At 41.0% G+C, this 18,440-nt stretch overlaps 1 protein-coding gene across 7 annotated transcripts in view; it reads right to left on the bottom strand.

Annotated features, from left to right (window-relative positions):
• Nucleotides 1-2,915: 2,915 nt before the first annotated feature.
• KYAT3 (kynurenine aminotransferase 3) overlaps nucleotides 2,916-18,440 on the bottom strand; it is a 206,874-nt gene continuing 191,349 nt past the window's right edge. For all 7 annotated transcript variants that reach the window (XM_062191688.1, XM_062191683.1, XM_062191689.1 and 4 more), the window contains 5 exons: nucleotides 18,267-18,356; nucleotides 11,272-11,458; nucleotides 7,029-7,102; nucleotides 6,696-6,782; nucleotides 2,916-3,117 (listed from right to left, as the gene is read on the bottom strand). In XM_062191688.1, coding sequence (XP_062047672.1) covers nucleotides 3,055-3,117; nucleotides 6,696-6,782; nucleotides 7,029-7,102; nucleotides 11,272-11,458; nucleotides 18,267-18,356 — 501 coding nt within the window. In that variant the 3' untranslated portion in view covers nucleotides 2,916-3,054. The remainder of the gene's footprint in view (nucleotides 3,118-6,695; nucleotides 6,783-7,028; nucleotides 7,103-11,271; nucleotides 11,459-18,266; nucleotides 18,357-18,440) is intronic.

Raw genomic sequence — 18,440 nt, forward strand, 5'->3', positions numbered from 1 at the left:
CTAAAGGGCAAAGATCTTAAATTTTTTCCATGATACATACTAAATGCCTAGAATAGTGCTAAGCACACAGGAGATCAGGAAACACTTATGGCAGGAAGGAAAGAAGATAGGAAGGGAGGAAAAACAGAAAGGAAGAACTTTGTTCTGAAGAAGGAAGTGGTTTAAAAGATGGTAGTAGTAGAATTAATGAAAGGATTTTCTTTTTTGTTTGAAAGGCAAGACACAGAGAGATCTATCTTCCTTATGCTGAGTCACTCTCCAAATTCCCACAACAGCTAGGTCTGGGCCAGGCTGACGTCAGGAGCCAGAAACTCCATCCAAATACTTGAACCATCTTCTATTGCCTTCCCAGGCCTATTAGCAGAAAGCGGGATTGGAAGTGGAGCAGCCAGGGCTTGAGCCAGCACTCTGATATGGGATGCTGGCATTGCAAGTGATGGTTTAACCCACTGCACTGCAGTGCTCACCCCAAGATGGGAGGGATCTGACATGCTTCATTTCTGAGGAAGGGGCAACTAGAGGCTGAAGACACAAAAGAATGACTATACCAGATCTCTTAGAGGGTGAGAAAAAATGGGATCCAGAGCACAGGAGTGCAATCAACACTGGGCAATTCCAGAGATGTGAAGGGCAGGTTTAAATCCTGGTGAGAATTTTATCAAGTCCCAGCAAGACAGATGGGCTGAAAAATTCTCATAGGATTGTACTGTTATGGAACAGCTGGGTCTTGGAGGTCATGAGCCTCCTTCTAGATGACCTGACTTAGTAATCTTGAACCAACAGTCCTCCCCACTTTGCTACCACCCCTAACCTGTTTGTCTTGGACAAGCCAAGGGATGGCCCTGACAACTGGAAGAATGGAATAGGGCAGGGTGCTCGATGCAGGCAAATCCTAGGCTTATGGGCAGGATTCCAGTTGCAAATTCTAGTCTGGTAGCTTCTGTATTCTCATTGTTTTTCAGAGAAGCAGATGTGTCATTTGCTATGACTTTATCATGTCAGTGCTAATGGGCTTTGAGGTGTGAGGAGAATGGAGATGGGATATATTTGCAATGGAGAATGAAAGAATATTAGGACTTTCTGCTGTGGTAAAAGATGGAGGAAGCTCACTGGGGAAGCACAGCATTGTGTAGTTCAGATCAATGATGTGAATTCATGGCTGCTATAGAACTTGCCCAGTGGCTCCAGCAGTGCTCAGCAGCCCAGGTGCAGGTGTGGAGTGGCAATCTCAGGGTTGATTTTTTTGTTTGTTTGTTTGACAAGGTAGAACAAGGGGGCAAATAAGTCAAGGCAGCAAAAGTATCATGGCTGAAGTAAGGCAACGAAAGCCAGCTATACAAGGAAGAGAGTAGATACACAGGGATTGATAGGAATACACAATTAAGGGTTATGCAAAAAAAAAAAAAAGGGTTATGCAGACTACAGCAGTGAGAATCTCCTCGGGGAAGGGCTAGTTCACTAAGTTATTAAAAGGCAAGTCTTGGGTAAAGATCAAAATATCTTCTTTTCTTTCCTTAAAAATTTTTAGTTATTCAAGAGGCAGAAAGAGAAAGCACTCCTGTCTGCTGGTTTACTCCTCAAACGGCCCAACAGCAGGGATTGTGCTTAGTGTAAGCCAGGAGCTCAGAACTCAATCCAGGTCTTCTGTGTGGGCGGCGGGAACCTATTTACTTGAGCCATCACGGCAGCTCCCTAGGGTCTGCATTAGCAGCAGCCAGGAGCCAGAGCCTGGTATTGAACTCAGGTACACTGATAAGGGATGTGACAGTCTTACCTCTAGGCCAAACACCTGTCTTCAGAATCTCTATCTTCAACCATGTTCCTAGTTGATTCTGATGTAAGAGAGGTATGGACCATTTTTTGAGCATTTTTTAGGGTACCTGAAATTGTACTGAGTTTAAAGAAATGATACTTTGAGGAAAGCTGAGAGGGGAGAAAGAGGGAAACTGGGTGAGAGAGTGAGAGCACACACATGAACATGAGCTGGGAAGACAGGTAGTTATAGTATGAGATGACAAAATTACTATCTCAAAGGCAAGACCACCTTGAAGGATGAAAGCCTCAGCGTATACACAAGGAGTGGGTGGCTGAAATGAATTGGATGCAAACTTCACCAGGAGATGGGGTCAAGGTACAGAGAACCTAGGTTACACCTGTGGACCCTGAATGATGGCAATATATGGGACAGAGAGCAAAACTGTGAGCAAAGTTAAAGACCATTGGGAAACAAAGGCAGGATCGATGTATAGGTAGTCAAAGCAAACCCAGAGAGGACCCTAGGTCTAGCTGGTTGGGAGTCTCTATACAACGGTGGAAAAGTGAAACTGGCTAACATCAGGCAAGTGTTTATGTTTGCCAGGCTTTTTCTACATTAGTCCATTTAATGTTCACCTTCACATGAAGTAGGTGCTGTTTTTATTCACCTTTTATAAAGAGGAAATTAATCACAGGTTAATCATCTCATAGTTCTTACCCATTATATTATGCTAACTCTCATTAGGTGCTTGAGGAAAGTGTTCTAACACACTTCAATGGAGAAAAAAATTAGATCTGGATATTTTTAAGAGAGGAATCTGGGACCGGTGTTGTGGTGTAGTGGGTAAAGCTGCAGCTGCTGCCTGTGATGCCAGCATCCAATATGGGTGCTGGTTGGTGTCCCAGCTGCTCTACTTCTATTTAGCTCCCTGCTAATGGCCTGGGAAAAGCAGCAGAAGATAGCGCAAATACTTGGTCCTCTGCCACCCACATGGGAGACCCAGATGAAGCTCCTGGCTTCCACCTGGCCCAGTGCTGGCCATTGTAGCCTCCAGGGGAGTGAACAGTGATAGGTATCTTTCTCTGTCTCTCTCCCTTTATCTCTGTAACTGTGCCTTTCAAATAAATAAATCAATCTTAAAAAATATTGATGATTCCTACTATGGAAAAACAATGGCAATATTATTTAATTGTCTTCTATATTAAAGTATTTTATTTTTCACCATCCAGCAGGTGGCAGTACTGAGTAACAAGTCCATGCCTGTCATCCCATAAACATTGCCACATTCTGCATTTATATCAAGAATTCTGTTTACTCCATGTCTTCATGATTTCTTCAGCAGCATCCAGTGTGCTATCTCTCTGTAAATTAATTAAACAGTCATCATCATTATATAGCAACATAAATTCAAGATGATTCACATAAAAAATACAAATCAAAATCACAACATGTGAAGATTTAAGAGATTTCAGGTGAAGAAAAATGTTCAGGGACCAGAGTTGTGGCACAGTGGGTTAAGCCTCCACCAGCAGCGCTGGCATCTGAGATCAAGTTCCGGCTACTAGTGTCCAATCCAGCTTCCTGCTAATGTGCCTGGGGAGGCAGAGAGGATGGCCCAAGTGTTTGGGCCACTGCAATCCATGTGGGAGACTCAGATGGAATTCCTGGTTCACGGCTTCAGCTGACCCAGCCCTGGTTGTGGCTACTGGAGAGTGAACCTGCAGATGGAAGATTGTTCTTTCTCTACCTCATTTTTTCTATTGTTCTTTCAAATAAATAATTTTTAAGGAAAAAAAAAAAAAAGGAGCCTGGCATCTCCCCGGACTCCTCTTCTGCTTATGCCACTCACCACTACTGCATATGCAGCTGTCATTGTGACGGCATGTGCATCAGGCCCTCGCCATGCTGAGCAGACACTGGCGCCATGCTTTTGAATCTCCAGAACTGTGAGCTAAAGAAACCTTTTTTTCCTCAAAAAATACTCAGCCTCAGGTATTTTTTTTAAATAGCAACAGAAAAGACATGAAGACACCTATATTCTCAGAGCTTTCAAAGTCTTTGCTTTAATCTCTTGTTTTAAAAGTTTTGAATTTGAAATATTACAATCTTCAGTTGCTCTATTGCAACTTTTTTAGTGACTATTCTGTTTGATTCTTGTTTTTGCTTATATTTCCTCTTTTCATTATAGTGTTCTTTTATAGATCATAGCTGGTTCCTCTTTGATTATTAATAATTTTTGACTGAATTCTCTTTGTAAGCTCTCATTGCCAAAGCACGTACCATTCCTATTATTGCAGGTAATGGAAGTGCCACCTGCTGGTTCTGTCTATGCTCTGAAGATGTATTTGCAGATTTGTATAAAGGGGGAGCTGGAGCAGCATTAGAGGAGAGCAGAAATTCTCTTTGGCTGACAGTAAAGTTTAATAAAACTGATGATGTAGGATTCATCAATTCATTAAAAGAGGAGTTCTTTTAGGCTTTATTTCTTGCCAAATACACAAGTTGGCTACCTGCAATTTAATGTCTCTTCCTCATTGCCTCAACAGAGCTTTCAGCAAAACGACAGGGGTGCGTGTGGGAATGGATGGCTCAGGCAGAATCTCCTTCCCACCTGCCCCACACACTTCCTTGGTAACATGACTGTTTTCCGTTTCTTTCTCAATGCCAAATGGATCCAGAGACGTTGCCTCTGACAGTGCATCCTGTTCTTATTGTCCTCGATAATGAGTATGCTGGCTGTGTACACCACTTGAAAATGCAGAAACAGGATTCTTTCTACGTCTCTTCCCTCTACTATCACCTATACTGTGTTTGCTAACTTTTCCTCATACACTTGGAAATTGGTGAATTAGTTTACCATCCTCCTAGCCATTTTAGAATAATTTCCAAGGAGAGAATAGGAAGGGCTATGATTACCATTTTAAAACTGGAAGTCTTCCATTATGTTTTTCTTTTGCTGGGTATGGTTGTAATTTCAAATAATAAAGTCATGATTTGTAGATTCACCAAAAGATGAGAATTTTAATAGTTTTGCCATTTATTCTACATTTCAGGCAGTTGAGTGTTTACACTGTTAGGTTGTTAACATTTATATTTTATTCTGAACAGTTCTTTTATAGTTTGTCTATGGGTTATCTCTAAAAGTTGAAAAAAGTGTTTATATTATCCTGACTAGGTTCACAGAGAGTAAGCTGACACAGAGGATGACTTGATACCAGCAAGACTGTTTCAGCAGCAATAATACCTTAAAAATAGCTATAATAGGGGCCGGCATCGTGCCACCATGGGTTAAGCCACCACCTGAAACACTGGCACCCCATGTGAGCGCCAGTCTGAGTCCCAGCTGTTCCACTTCTGATCCAGCTCCCTGCGATTGTGCCTGGGAAAGCAGAAGATGGCCCAAGTGCTTGGGTCCCTGCCACTCATATGGGAGACCAGGATGGAGTTCTGGGCTCCTGGCTCTGACCTAGCCAAGCCCTGGCCATTGCAGCCATTTGGGGAATGAACCAGTGGATGGAAGATCTCTCTTTCTCTCTCTCTGTCCCCCCACCCCCAAGCAGCAACTTAATCTGCTACACCACAAGTAGCCCAGTTTGTTTCTTTCTTTTTAAAGACTTATCTATTTATTTATTTGAAAGGCAGAGTTACAGAGAGAGAAGGAGAGAGAGAAAGATCAATCGATCTTCCATCTGTTGGTTCACTCCTTAGGTGGCCGCAATGGCCAGGGCAGAACCAGGCCGATACCAGGAGCCTGCAGTTTCTTCAAGGTCTCCCACATGGGTGGCAGGGGCCCAGGTCTTGGGTCACCTTCCATGGCATTTCCCAGGCCTAACATGGAGCTGGATTGGAAGTGGAGCAGCTGGGACACAAACTGACACCCTTATAGGATGCTGGCATTGTAGGAGGTGGCTTTACCTGCTATGCTACAAGGCCAGCCCCATTTTCTTTTTTAAGAGATATTTTCCTGGATATAGGCCACTGGGATGATATGATTTTTAATTTGGCATTTCAGAGATGTTATTTATTGTGTTCTGGTCTCCATTGTTTCTGATAAGAAGTTAGTTACATTTGTGCCTTTGTTTCTATGCATGCGATGTGGTTTTTTTTAGGCTGCTTTCAAGATATTCTCTACTTTTTGTTTTCAGTACTTTGATTATGATGTGCCTAGATGTGGTTTTTAAAATATTTTCTCTGATGTTGTTCACTAAATTTTTGGAAATGTAAGTTGTTTTTCACCAAATGTGGGAAAATTTCAAAAACTGTTTCTTAAAAACATTTTTTCTTCCTACCCTACGCCCTTCTCTTTTTTTGGGTATTCCAATGACATGTATATTCTTACTTTATAGTGTCTCATAGATCTGAGGCTTGATTCACTCTTTTTTTCAGATTGGATAATTTCTATACATTTGTATTCAAGTTTTTTTTTTATGACATCTTCGATCTTCTGCTAAGTGCTATAAATAGGTCAAAGCAGATATAGTTTTAAGTTCTTGGATTTCCATTTGGTTCCTTTTTTCTGGTAGTTCTAATTCCTCTATTTACTCCTTATGGCCATATTTTCCTTAATTTCTTGAACATACTTATAATGTCTGCTTTAAGGTCCTTATTTACTGATTCCTATATCTGGGTCACTCTTGGGTTTATTTCTATTGACCACTTAATTTATTTTTTTCTTATGGGTCACATTCCCTGTGTTTTCATGTCACAATTTCTTAGTGTACACAGGACATTGTGATATTAACTGTAAGGACTCTAGATTATGTTGTCTCCTCTCAAAGAGTTGAGTTGGGTCCTTGGTGTTCAGTTAATTTCATGGCATAAAGCCAAAATGTAAAAGCTGCACATGAGCGTATAGTTTCTAGGATAAAAAAAAGGTACTTTATAAATTAGAAGGCAGGATATTGTAAATGAGTTTTTGAGTAAAGCAGAGAGAACTTACTTTAATGAAGCAAAATCGTACAAACTTCTCAAATTGTAATTTAGTCTCTGAGTTACAGAATGCTGAAACAGGGATGGCTGACAGTTTCTGAAACATAAATAGCAGGATATAATATGAAAACTGCTTACACTTCAAATATTAATTTCTATTGATTATAAACAGAAACTTTAAGGTATTTATAATTTTCAAAAAGAAAAATGTTTTTAAACTCCTCTCAAAAGCTTTGAATAAAATATCATATAACAAAATAGTTAATGTTTTTAAAGAATGTTAGGTTTTCTTTATAAATTCACAATAAAATACAACTAAATATTCCACGTCAATAAATATTACCTTATTTTTTGTCATCCATTTCACAAATTTGTAGTCATAAGGCTCATTGTTCTTCATATCGGAAAGGTCCGCATCTAAAACACAACAAAATTAGGTGGCTTATGAATTTTATCTAAGACAGTTTGTCTTCTATTTCACTTATGTCTATCAAAATTTGAAATTCTGGGGGGCTGGCGCTGTGGCTTAGCAGGTAAAGCCACCTCCTGCAGTGCTGGGCATCCCATATGGGCGCCAGTTCAAGACCCAGCTGCTCCACTTTTGATCCAGCTCTCTGCTATGGCCTGGGAAAGCAGTAGAAGAGGGCCCAAGTCCTTGGGCTCCTGCACCCATGTGGGAAGACCTGGAGGAAGCTCCTGGCTCCTGGCTTCAGATCAGCACAGCTCCAGCCATTGTGGCCAACTGAGGAGTGACCCAGAGGATGGAAGACCTCTCTCTTTCTGCCTCTCCTTCTCTATGTAACTCCGACTTTCAAATAAATGAATAAATCTTTATTTTTAAAGATTCAAAATTTTCTTCTAGCTTTAACTGGTTCAGAATTTTCTCAGAAGATATTCACAGAATATGCTAGAGATCCATTGCATGGTGGGGTGTGAAGTGACGAATCCACAGATGAGCTTTACTGATATTGTACAGCAGCACTCACGTGTACATCTGGTTAATCATACACATGCAGCTCTTACAGGAAGAGAGTAGGAAAAAGGAAGGGAAGAGGATTGTTGTCTTTCTGTTTAGACTACTCAAAAATAATTATTAAACAACTAATTCTATGGCGTATTCATCAGTAATAATTATAGCTTCCAATAGATTGTAAGCTTCACAAAGGTAAGGTATCTGTTTTGCAAATTACTGTATCCCAACTCCTAGGTCTGGGTGTAGCACATAACTATGAAAATCATATTTGCTGAATGAATAAATTAATATTACTCACAGTTTATAGAGAAAATCTGTTCAGACATTTCTGGTGTTACCCCGCACCCCCCCCCCCCCTCTTTTTTTTGACAGGCAGAGTGGATAGTGAAAGAGAGAGACAGAGAGAAAGGTCTTCCTTTTTGCCGTTGGTTCACCCTCCAATGGCCGCTGCGGCCGGCGAATCGTGCTGATCCGAAGGCAGGAGCCAGGTGCTTCTCCTGGTCTCCCATGCGGGTGCAGGGCCCAAGCACTTGGGCCATCCTCCACTGCCTTCCCGGGCCATAGCAGAGAGCTGGCCTGTTAGAGGGGCAACCGGGATAGAATCCGGCGCCCCGACCGGGACTAGAACCCGGTGTGCCAGCGCCGCAAGGCGGAGGATTAGCCTGTTAAGCCACGGCGCTGGCCTAATCTCATATTATTTCAACTTTATTGATATACTCTTAGATCTCCTTGATTGCCCCAAAGCAATTAATATTGATGATTTCTGTAATCATTGAAATCTTATAATTTATAGCTTAAAAACATTTTATGTTGGTATCTTACTTTTTTTTATTATTAAAAACTTTATTTAATGAATATAAATTTCCAAAGTACAGCTTATGAATTACATTGGCTTCCCCCCTCCCATAACTTCCCTCCCACCTGCAATCCTCCCCTTTCCCGCTCCCTCTTCCCTTCCATTCACATCAAGATTCATTTTCAATTCTCTTTATATACAGAAGATCAGTTCAGTATATATTAAGTAAAGATTTCAACAGTTTGGGGTATCTTACTTTTTAAAAATTCCATACTACTAGGGATCTTTTCAAATTAACTATGTAAAAACCTTGACATTGAAGGAAATTTCACTTTTTTTTTTAAGACTCACTTTATTTCTTTGACAGACAGAATTAGAGAGAGAGGTAGAGACAGAGAGAAAGGTCTTCCATCCTCTGGTTCGCTCCCCAGATGGCTGCAATGGACGGAGCTGTGCCAATCCAAAGCCAGGAGCCAGGAGCTTCTTCTGGGTCTCCCACATGAGTGCAGGGGCCCAAGGACTTGGTCCACCTTTTACTGCTATCCCAGGCCATAGCAGAGAGCTGGATTGGAAGAGGAGCAGCCGGGACTAGAACCGACACCCATATGGGATGCCAGGGCTTTAACCTGCTATGCCACAGTGCCAGCCTCTCCCCCCTTTTTTAAATTTATCTTTTAAAGAAGTCTCAATATGTTTTTACCTGATGATTCTTATTGCCATTATCTCCATTACTTTAAGAATGCAAAAGTTTCACATAACATTGCTAATAAAATGCTACCATGTACTGACCACTGAAGATTTGTGCAGAGTGTTAACAATGCTCTTTTTCAGTTGTCACAATTCTTTATTATTTTTTTTTTTTTAGAGATTTATTCATTTACTTGAAAGAGTACAGAGAGGCAGAGGCAGAGAGAGAGAGGGGTCTTCCATCCATTGGTTCACTTCCCAGATGGCCAAACAGCCAGAGCTGAGCTGATCCGAAGGCAAGAGCTTCCTCCAGGTCTCCCACACAGGTGCAGGGGCCCAAGGACTTGGGCCATCTTCCACTGCTTTCCAAGGCCATAGCAGAGAGCTGGGTCAGAAGTGGAGCATCAGGGACCTGAACTGGCGCCCATATGGGATGATGGCACTACAGCTGGTGGCTTTACTTGCTACGCCACAGCACCGGCTCCAGTTGTCACAATTCTAAGGTGATTACAAGCCTCTCTTTCCAGATGAGGAAATTAAATTACTGTTTTAAGGTGTATGTATGTTTAATTAAGGTTTGGCCATAACAAAAAAGCAGCTTAACAAAAAGCTAGAGTCAAACAGTAAAGGATGGAAAAATTTTATGTGACAAGTACACAACAGTAGTGTACTCAGTATACAAAGACAGCAAGGAAAAGGAGTCATACCTATGAGAAAAGGAAGAGCCGAAGTTGAACAACTAACTACAATGGACAGAACAATACTCAATTTTTCTTATAAAGCAAAGAAAAAAAATTTATTGTCAATGATACTGAAAAAGAAAAGAGACTAGATAGAGGTTGGAGTCTATTTTTTTTAAATGTCTGAGCTAGAGAACTTCAGTGAAACTAAGCAAAGCAGTTCTTGAGAAGGTAAGACTTTAAACCAAATTCATTCACTTATTTAAGAAATCTATGAAAACCTAAATTGGTTTTTGCATTCCCAGTATCTCCACTAGGATTTGGGATCTCATCATCTTACCAGAACAATTGTAATCTCATTTGTTGCTTTGTCTTCTAATCAAATGTTCCTTTTTAGTTCTAGGATTAAGCTCACTGGTATGAAGGTGGTACTTAATACAGCAGAAAACAGGTTAAGTTCATTGGTTTGGTAATGGACCTCTAGGTTTAGAGACCATTTAGTTGACTAAACTCAGTAAATTACTTGATTCTCTATTTCAATGAGAGATTGATTCTCTCTCTTCTTTCAATGAGGATAGAATATAATATTTAAAAATATTCATGGAAATATAAATTAACAGTATAAGTTCACTCTGGTACAAAAACAAGTTTGAAATCTTGTTTTGTAAGATGTATTGTCCATATATCATGAAAAAATTTTTTGCACCAAAATAAACTCATACTTGTAATTCCACTGTTTAACAAATGTGTTGAAATACCTTCACTGCACCAATCTCTAAGGCTTCTGTGAGAACATGGCATTTGCAAAGTTCTTAACACAGTGCCTAATATATCACAAATACTCAATTTTTCTAAATGAGCTTTCTGGCACAAAGTTAATACTAATTACAATCCTACATGAACCCAAGTACTTTGGCCCCTACCACTCATGTGGGAGACCTAAATGGAGTTCCTGGCTCTTGGCTTCTGCCTGGCCTACTGCAGACAGTTGCAGCCATATGGGAAGTGAACCAGTGGATGGAAGGTTTCTTTCTGTTTCTGTCTTTTTCTATCTTTGCATTTCAAATAGTAAAACTAGGATTTGGTCCCTTTGCTAAAGCAATAAGGTTTAAAAATTATTTTACTCAAATAAACACAGGATATACATATATTACTTCTTGCACATGTGTTTTAAATTATACTCCAGAAGTGGATGACAGCAAATTCTAAGGTTAACAGAATACCTAGAAGAACAATGACTCCATGGCCACTTAACAACAGTCATATTTAAGGCAAAAAAAAAAAAAAATCAAAGTAAAGAGAATCATAGAAAATATTGAAATTGTTTAAATCCATCTGTTTCCATAGAGTAAAGCAGTTATGGCTTTGACACCCATCTTTTCTCCATAATTCTATCATAATTTCACTCATAAGTCTCCATATATTTGAAGTAATAAAAACCTTTACAAACCTAGTGAAGACACATCAGCTATGATGAAGTATCCCCCATCAGGAACTATGGGTTTTAGGCCAACACTTTCAAGTAAACGTACTATCCGATCTCTTTTTACTTCTAGCTCTTTTGGCAAAGAATTAAAGTAGCACTCTGGGTCACCCATGCGATTGATGTCAATCCAAAAAGCTCGAGCCAGAGCTTCCTGTATGTTAAGTTGGAAAAATGTGGAAAGGAAATATGATAATGTTATTTATTGCTTAGCTTATTGGTATAATAAATAAAAATTATCTGAGTAAAATTACTATGAAAAGGTCACTCAGGAAATTTCAGTTCAATTCCTGTGAACCTATATTGAATTCTACAAGTTAATGGAGGAATCAATTACACAGAAATTATTAAATCTAATTTGAAGAGTAGACATGAGTCATGCAAATCCAAACTAAAAAAGAAACATTATAGAAAAGTATGCTATTTTCCACTGAGATGTGCTGTAGCATGACTTGCTAAATCTAAGTCTGAAAAAAGACTTGTTTTCTCATTACCTTGTGGGACACAGTGGGAATGAAAACTGACCCCCTGTGGAGAGGAGCAAATGCACCTCCATAGCGTGCAAATCCTTGCTGTGTCGTTCATTCCCATGACAGTGGTCTAAGTGCAACAGGGATTAGAAAGGAGCACACAAAGGATCTCCTTTCCCCGACTCCCAGGCAAGTCAAACAGCAGGAGAAAAACTGGGCCAATGAAGAGCCAGCATTGTTAAGTACACGTTTCTGTGTCTTCCAAATTTATATGTTGAAATCCTAACTCCCAAGGTGATCATGTTATGTGGTGAGGCCTTTAGGAGGTGATCAGAGTGGGAGAGTAGAGCCCTCAGGAATGGAATTAGTACCTAAAAAGAGAGCTAGCGCCTCACTTCTATCATGGGAAGTCACAGTGAAAAGGCATCATCATGACGTAGTTGGCCCTCACTAGATATAAACTGTGATGCTTTGATCCTGGATGCCCCACCCTCCAGAACAGTGAGAAATACATTTTTCTTGTTTATAGTTTGCCCAATCTACAGTAATTTGTCCCAGCAGTCTGGACTGATGGCAACCTCAAGGATTTGACAGCTTTCTGAGAAGGCAACAGGTCAGGAACAGGTAAACAAGTCAGGCTCAGGGCATGGACAAACAGCAAACATCTGTACAAGCAGAAGCACAGAACTTTATAGGCCAGTGTGAACAGGGATGATTAGAAATTATAGTGTGGGGCAAGGTCACAGAGAAAGAATTCAGCACTAGTGCAGAAGTAAACTTTGAGATAAGGATGGACTGCATCAGCCTAGAAATCTGGGGTTCTCCGGGAGGAGGGGCCCGTATCTAAACATGGTTTTCTGAGGGCAGAACAGGGCCCCAAGCTGACATGCAGGAAAAGGTGTTCCAGATTCTCAGTTGCATGTTTCTTTTTCTCAGCAACTTGTTCACTCACTATACTAGGAGATACTGCCTTAGAAAATTCAGAGCTCAGGAGACAAACTTCGGACACAACTAGCCCTATCTTGGACTCGTCTTTTTTCTTGTATCTCATATGTAATCCATTGACAAATACTATTGGGACTAACTCCAAAATATATTCAGAGTCCAATCACTTTTCAGCAGTTCTACCATCCACACAGTGGTTCAATCTATTGGTATTTTTTTTTCCCCCTGATCACTGCAACACAGCAGCCAGAGTCCCTTTGATAACTCAAGCCAGACCATGTCACTCTTGTGCTCAAAACTCTCTCATGACTGATGTCACTCATTCTTTACAGTGACATACATGGCCCAGCTCCATCTGCCTCCCAGGCACCTCTCTCATCTCAGCTCCTCCTAGCCTTCTCCCTGGATCACCCCCAATCTAGCCTCTGTGATATTCACTGATATAAATATGCCAGCCAGGCCACTGGGCCTTTGCATAAGCTGTTCTCTCAGCCCACAGGGTTCTTCTCTAGGAAATCATATGGCTGCATAACTTCCTTCAGTTCATTGCTCAAATGTGACCTTTTCAGTGAGGTTTTCAAAGATTATCTTATTTAACATAATACAAGTGTACTCTCTTTCTTGGTACTTTCCTTTCTTTTCTCTTTTTCTTTCTTCTTCTTCTTCTTCTTCTTTTTTTTTTTTTTAAGATTTATTTATTTATTTGAAAGTCAGAGTTACACAGAGAGGAGAGGCAGAGAGAGAAAGAGAGAGGGGTCTTCCATCCGATGGTTCACTCCCTAGATGGCCGCAATGGCTGGAGCTGCGCCGATCTGAAGCCAGGAGCCTCCTCCAGGTCTCCCCACGCAGGTGCAGGGGCCCAAGGACTTCGGCCATCTTCCATTGCTTTCCCAGACCATAGCAGAGAGCTGGACTGGAAGTGGAACAGCCGGGACTAGAATCGGCGCCCATATGGGATGCTGGCGCTTCAGGCCAGGGTGTTAACCAGCTGCGCCACAGTGCCGGCCCCTCCTTCCTCTTCTCTACTTCATTTTTTATCTTTGCATCCATCAACATCTGATATATAATATTTTGAAAATATTTATCATCAGTATCTGCTAAGTTGCAAGTTCCAAAAGGGCAGGACTATTTGCTTGCTAGATATCTAATATTCATTAAAGATTTGTTAACTAAATGAATATATTTATTTTGAGAGAATCCATTGACATTTATAATAAAACCAAATGCAAGATTTAGTCTTGGGGCCGGCGCTGTGGCGCAGTGGGTTAACGCCCTAGCCTGAAGCACAGGCATTCCATATGGGTGCTGGTTCAAGACGTGGCTGCTCCACTTCTGATCCAGCTCTCTGCTTTGGCCTGGGAAAGCAGTGGAAGATGGCCTAAGTCCTTGGACCCCTGCACCTGCGTGGGAGACCCAGAAGAAGCTCCTGGCTCCTGGCTTCAGATCGGCGCAGCTCCAGCTACTGCAGCCAATTGGGGAGTGAACCAGTGGATGGAAGACCCCTCTCTTTTTTTCTCTCTCTCTGCCTCTCCTCTCTCTGTGTAACTCTTACAAATAAATAAATATATCTCTAAAAAAAAAAAAAAGGAATTAGCCTTTCCCATGGTATTACTTTAGAGTCACTGAAAAATAAATTTTAAAAGATTTTCCCAGGGACTGTACTGTGGCGCAGTGGGTTAAAGACCTAGCCTGAAACGCAGGCATCCCATTTGGGCACCGGTTCTAGTCCTGGCTGCGCCTCTTCTGATCCAGCTCTCTGCTATGGCCTGGAAAAGCAGTAGAAGATGGCCCAAGTCCTTGGGTCTCTGCACTCACATGGGAGACAAGGAAGAAGCTCCTGGCTCCTAGCTTCGGATTGGCACAGCTCTGGCTGTTGCGGCCATCTGGGGAGTGAACCAGAGGATAGAAGCTCTCTCTCTGTCTCTCTCTAACTCTGTCTTTCAAATAAATAAAATTAATCTTTGGAAAAAAAAATATTCTCCCCCCATTTAGTAATTTTTTAAAAAGATGTATTCATTTGAAAGGCAGAGCTATAGAGAGATGGAGAGACAGAGAGAGATAAAGAAAGATCTCTCTCATTTGCTGGTTCACTCTCCAAATGGCTGCAACAGCCAGATCTGGGTCAGGCTGAAGCCAGGAGCCAGAAACTCCATCCTGGTCTCTCCCACGGGTGGCAGAGGCCCAAGCACTTGTGCCATCATCTGCTGCCTTGCCAGACCATTAACAGGAAGCTGGATGTAAAGTGGAACATCCAGGGCAAGAACTGGCACTCCAATGTAGGACGATGTCATTGCAAGCTGCAGCTTAACCTGCTGAGCCACGATGCTGGTCCCTAGTAGGCAGTTTTGACAGGAAGGAGAAATACCAAGTTTACAGTAGCCAAGGAGGGGACTTCAAAGAGCTCATGGAAAATGCATGTTATGAAAAGTCTATGTATGGAGTTCCTTTTTTTTTTTTTTTTTTGCACTGAAATGAACTTCTTTTTTAACTCAATGTTCCCATGAACTTGAAGTACCCTTGTACAGGAACCCTCTCAACTGCCTTCTAGAAAAATAACATTTTGTTTGGCTTATTCACAGAATGATGGTAAACAGATCCCTGTTTCTGTATAGAAAAGACAGAAACAAGATAAAGAAGATATAAAGTTGTGCCGCAGTACCCATGGGGAATTGGTCTCAGGACCCCCTCCCCTCTGCTAGATTCTAAAATCGTAGATGCTCATGTTCCTTACACAAAATGGTGTAGTGTTTCCATATAGCCTCTGCTCACTCTCCTGTATGCTTTAAGTCATCTCTGAATTACTTATTATAACACCTAATACTATATACATAGTTGTCACACTGTATTGCTTTAAGAAATAATGATAAGGAAACAAACCTAATACAGACGAATTTTTTTTTTCCAAATATTTTTGCTCTCCAGTTAGTTGAATTCATAGATGAAGGGCTGACTTTGGAGTAAAAAGACTTTGAACCTGGGGCCGGCGCTGAGGCGCAGTGGGTTAATGCCCTGGCCTGAAGTGCCGGCATCCCATATGGGCGCCGGTTCTAGTCCTGGCTGCTCTTCTTTCAATCCAGCTCTCTGCTATGGCCTGGGATATCAGTAGAAGATGGCCCAAGTCCTTGGGCCCCTGAACCCATGTGGGAGACCTGGAGGAATCTCCTGGCTCCTGACTTCGGATCCGTGCAGCTCTAGCTGTTGTGGCTACCTGGGAGTGAACCAGTGGATGGAAGACCCCTCTCTCGGTCTCTACCTCTCTCTGTAATTCTTTCAGATAAGTAAAGTAAATCTTTAAGAAAAAAAAAAAAAGACTTTGAACCTATCTCTAACCTGACCTATCTCTAGATTAATATGGACTCTTCTAGAAATCCTCAAAGAAAATACAAGTTGGGGGCCAGCGTTGTGGTGCAGTAGGTTAAGCCACCACCTGCACTGTAGGCATCCCATATAGGAGATCCGGTTTGTCTCTGCTAATGCATTTGGGGTAGCAGCAGAAGATGGCCCAAGTGCTCGGACCCTTACTACCCACATGGGAGACTTGCATGGAGTTACTGGTCCTGGCTTTGGCCTAGACAAGCCCTAACCATCGTGGTCTTTGGGGGTTGAAGCAGCAGATGAAAGATCTCTTTCTTCCCCACTTCTTTCTGTAATCTGGTCTTTTGAATAAATAAATACATCTTTAAAAATTGAAAGAAAATATATACTTTCCATATATATATATATATATATATATATAAACCAATATATACTTTCTTATATAAAGTATGGTATGAATACATACTGTACTGTATTTTGTCTTTTTTAACTTTATTATGTGTTCTGAAAATTCATATCAGCAATTATAATTTCTTCATTCTCTTTCTTTATTCTTTTCTTTTTAATAGCCAGTGTGGTAGAGAGAATAATGGGAGTTGGCATTTGGCCTAGCAGTTAAGATGCCACTTAGGATGCCTGTATCCTTTCACTGGAGAGCCTGGGTTTGAGTCCTGGCTCTGCATTAGACTCCAGCTTCCAGGGTACTCTAATGTGTACCCTGGGGGGCAGCAGATTATCAGTCCCTGACATCCACACGGAAGACCCAGGTTTAGCTGCTGGCTCCTGGTTTCAGCTCCACCTAGATTCAGCTGTCCTGGGTGAATGGAGATCTCTGTCTGTCTGTCCCTTTTTGTCTCACTGCCTCTCAAATAAAGTGAATAAATAAAAATTTAAAAGAATAATGGTCTCCAAAGATTTCTACATCTTAAAACCCAGAATCTGTTAGTATGTTACCTTGCATGGTAAAAGGAACTTCAAAAATGTGAGTTAATCTCAGATCTTGGGAAGGGGAGATGACCCAGGGTCCTAATGTAATCTCAGAGGTCCTTATAAGGGAAGGAGGGGGTAGGAGAGTCAGAGTCACAGGAAAAGATGTTTGATGGAAGCAGAAACTGGAATGATGTGACCACAAGCCAATAAATTCTAGCAACCCTTAGAAGCTGGAGAAAACAAGGGATAGATTGTTCTCTAGAGCCACCAGAAGAAATGCAATTTTGCCAACACCATGATTTTAGTCCTTTATTTTTATTTATTTATTTTTTATTTATTTTTTTTTATTTTAGTCCTTTAAGACCCATTTTGGACTTCTCATCTGCAGAATTGTAAGATTTTATATATATATATTTAAATTTATTTTATATATATAAATATATAAATATTTTTATATATTTATTTATTTGAAAGGCAGAGTGATAGAGAGGGAAAGGAAGAGACATCTATTCGCTGGATCACTCCCTGAATGGCCACAACAGCCATGGCTGGGCCAGGCACAAGCCAGGAGCCAGAACACCATCTGGTCTCCCATATGGGTGGCAGGGGCCCAGGTACTTGGGCTATCTTTTGATGCTTTCCTAGACACATTAGCAGGGAGCTGGACTGGAAGCAGAGCAGCCTGAACTCAAATTGGTGTTCATATGGAATGCCTGCATTGCAGGTGGCAGCTTAACCTGCTGAGCCACTAGGCCAGCCCCAAGATAATATACTTACATTGTTATAAGTCACACGTTTGTTGTAATTTGTGACAGAAGCAACAGGAAATTAACATAGTCATATGCTGTTTCAACTTCTGGATAGATCACGGTTCATTTAAATTGTCTGTGAATGGACAATGTACGATCACTAGTTACCTGCACTGAATAGCCATGTGCATACATAACTTCATTCATCTGCAGATAAAAGCTCTGGGGCAAATCTCAGCAGATGGACTGCTGCTTCCTATGGCAAGCAGATCTTTTATTTTGCTTGGTGCTGTCTCTGCCTTCCAGAGAGTTTGAAGCATTTTGTACTCTTTACAGCATATATGAGTGTTCAAAGCTAAAACCTGGTGTATTTAGAAAAGAAACAAACCACTATCCTTGGTGGATACGTGTCTGCTCTTAAATTCCAAACTTATCTTAGAAGGCATTGCCCAAGGACATAACAGTAATAACTAGGTCAATTCAAATACGTGCAGTAAAAGTGACACTGTCACCAAAACAGCATGCTTCACCCCCAAGTTACCATAAAGCCTACCTGTAAAGGAGTTGCACAAGTATAAACACTATTTTGTTGGACTGTTTGTAAATGTTTAATCAAGTGATGAGGACCAATGGACCAACCAAGCTGGGGGAGGAAAAGATAAAAGCAAATTTCAAAAATAAGCTAATCATTTATACCACATCTGAGAAAATAATTAAACAATGCATT

This window comes from Lepus europaeus, chromosome 5 (assembly GCF_033115175.1).
Source record: "Lepus europaeus isolate LE1 chromosome 5, mLepTim1.pri, whole genome shotgun sequence".
NCBI lineage: Eukaryota > Metazoa > Chordata > Mammalia > Lagomorpha > Leporidae > Lepus > Lepus europaeus.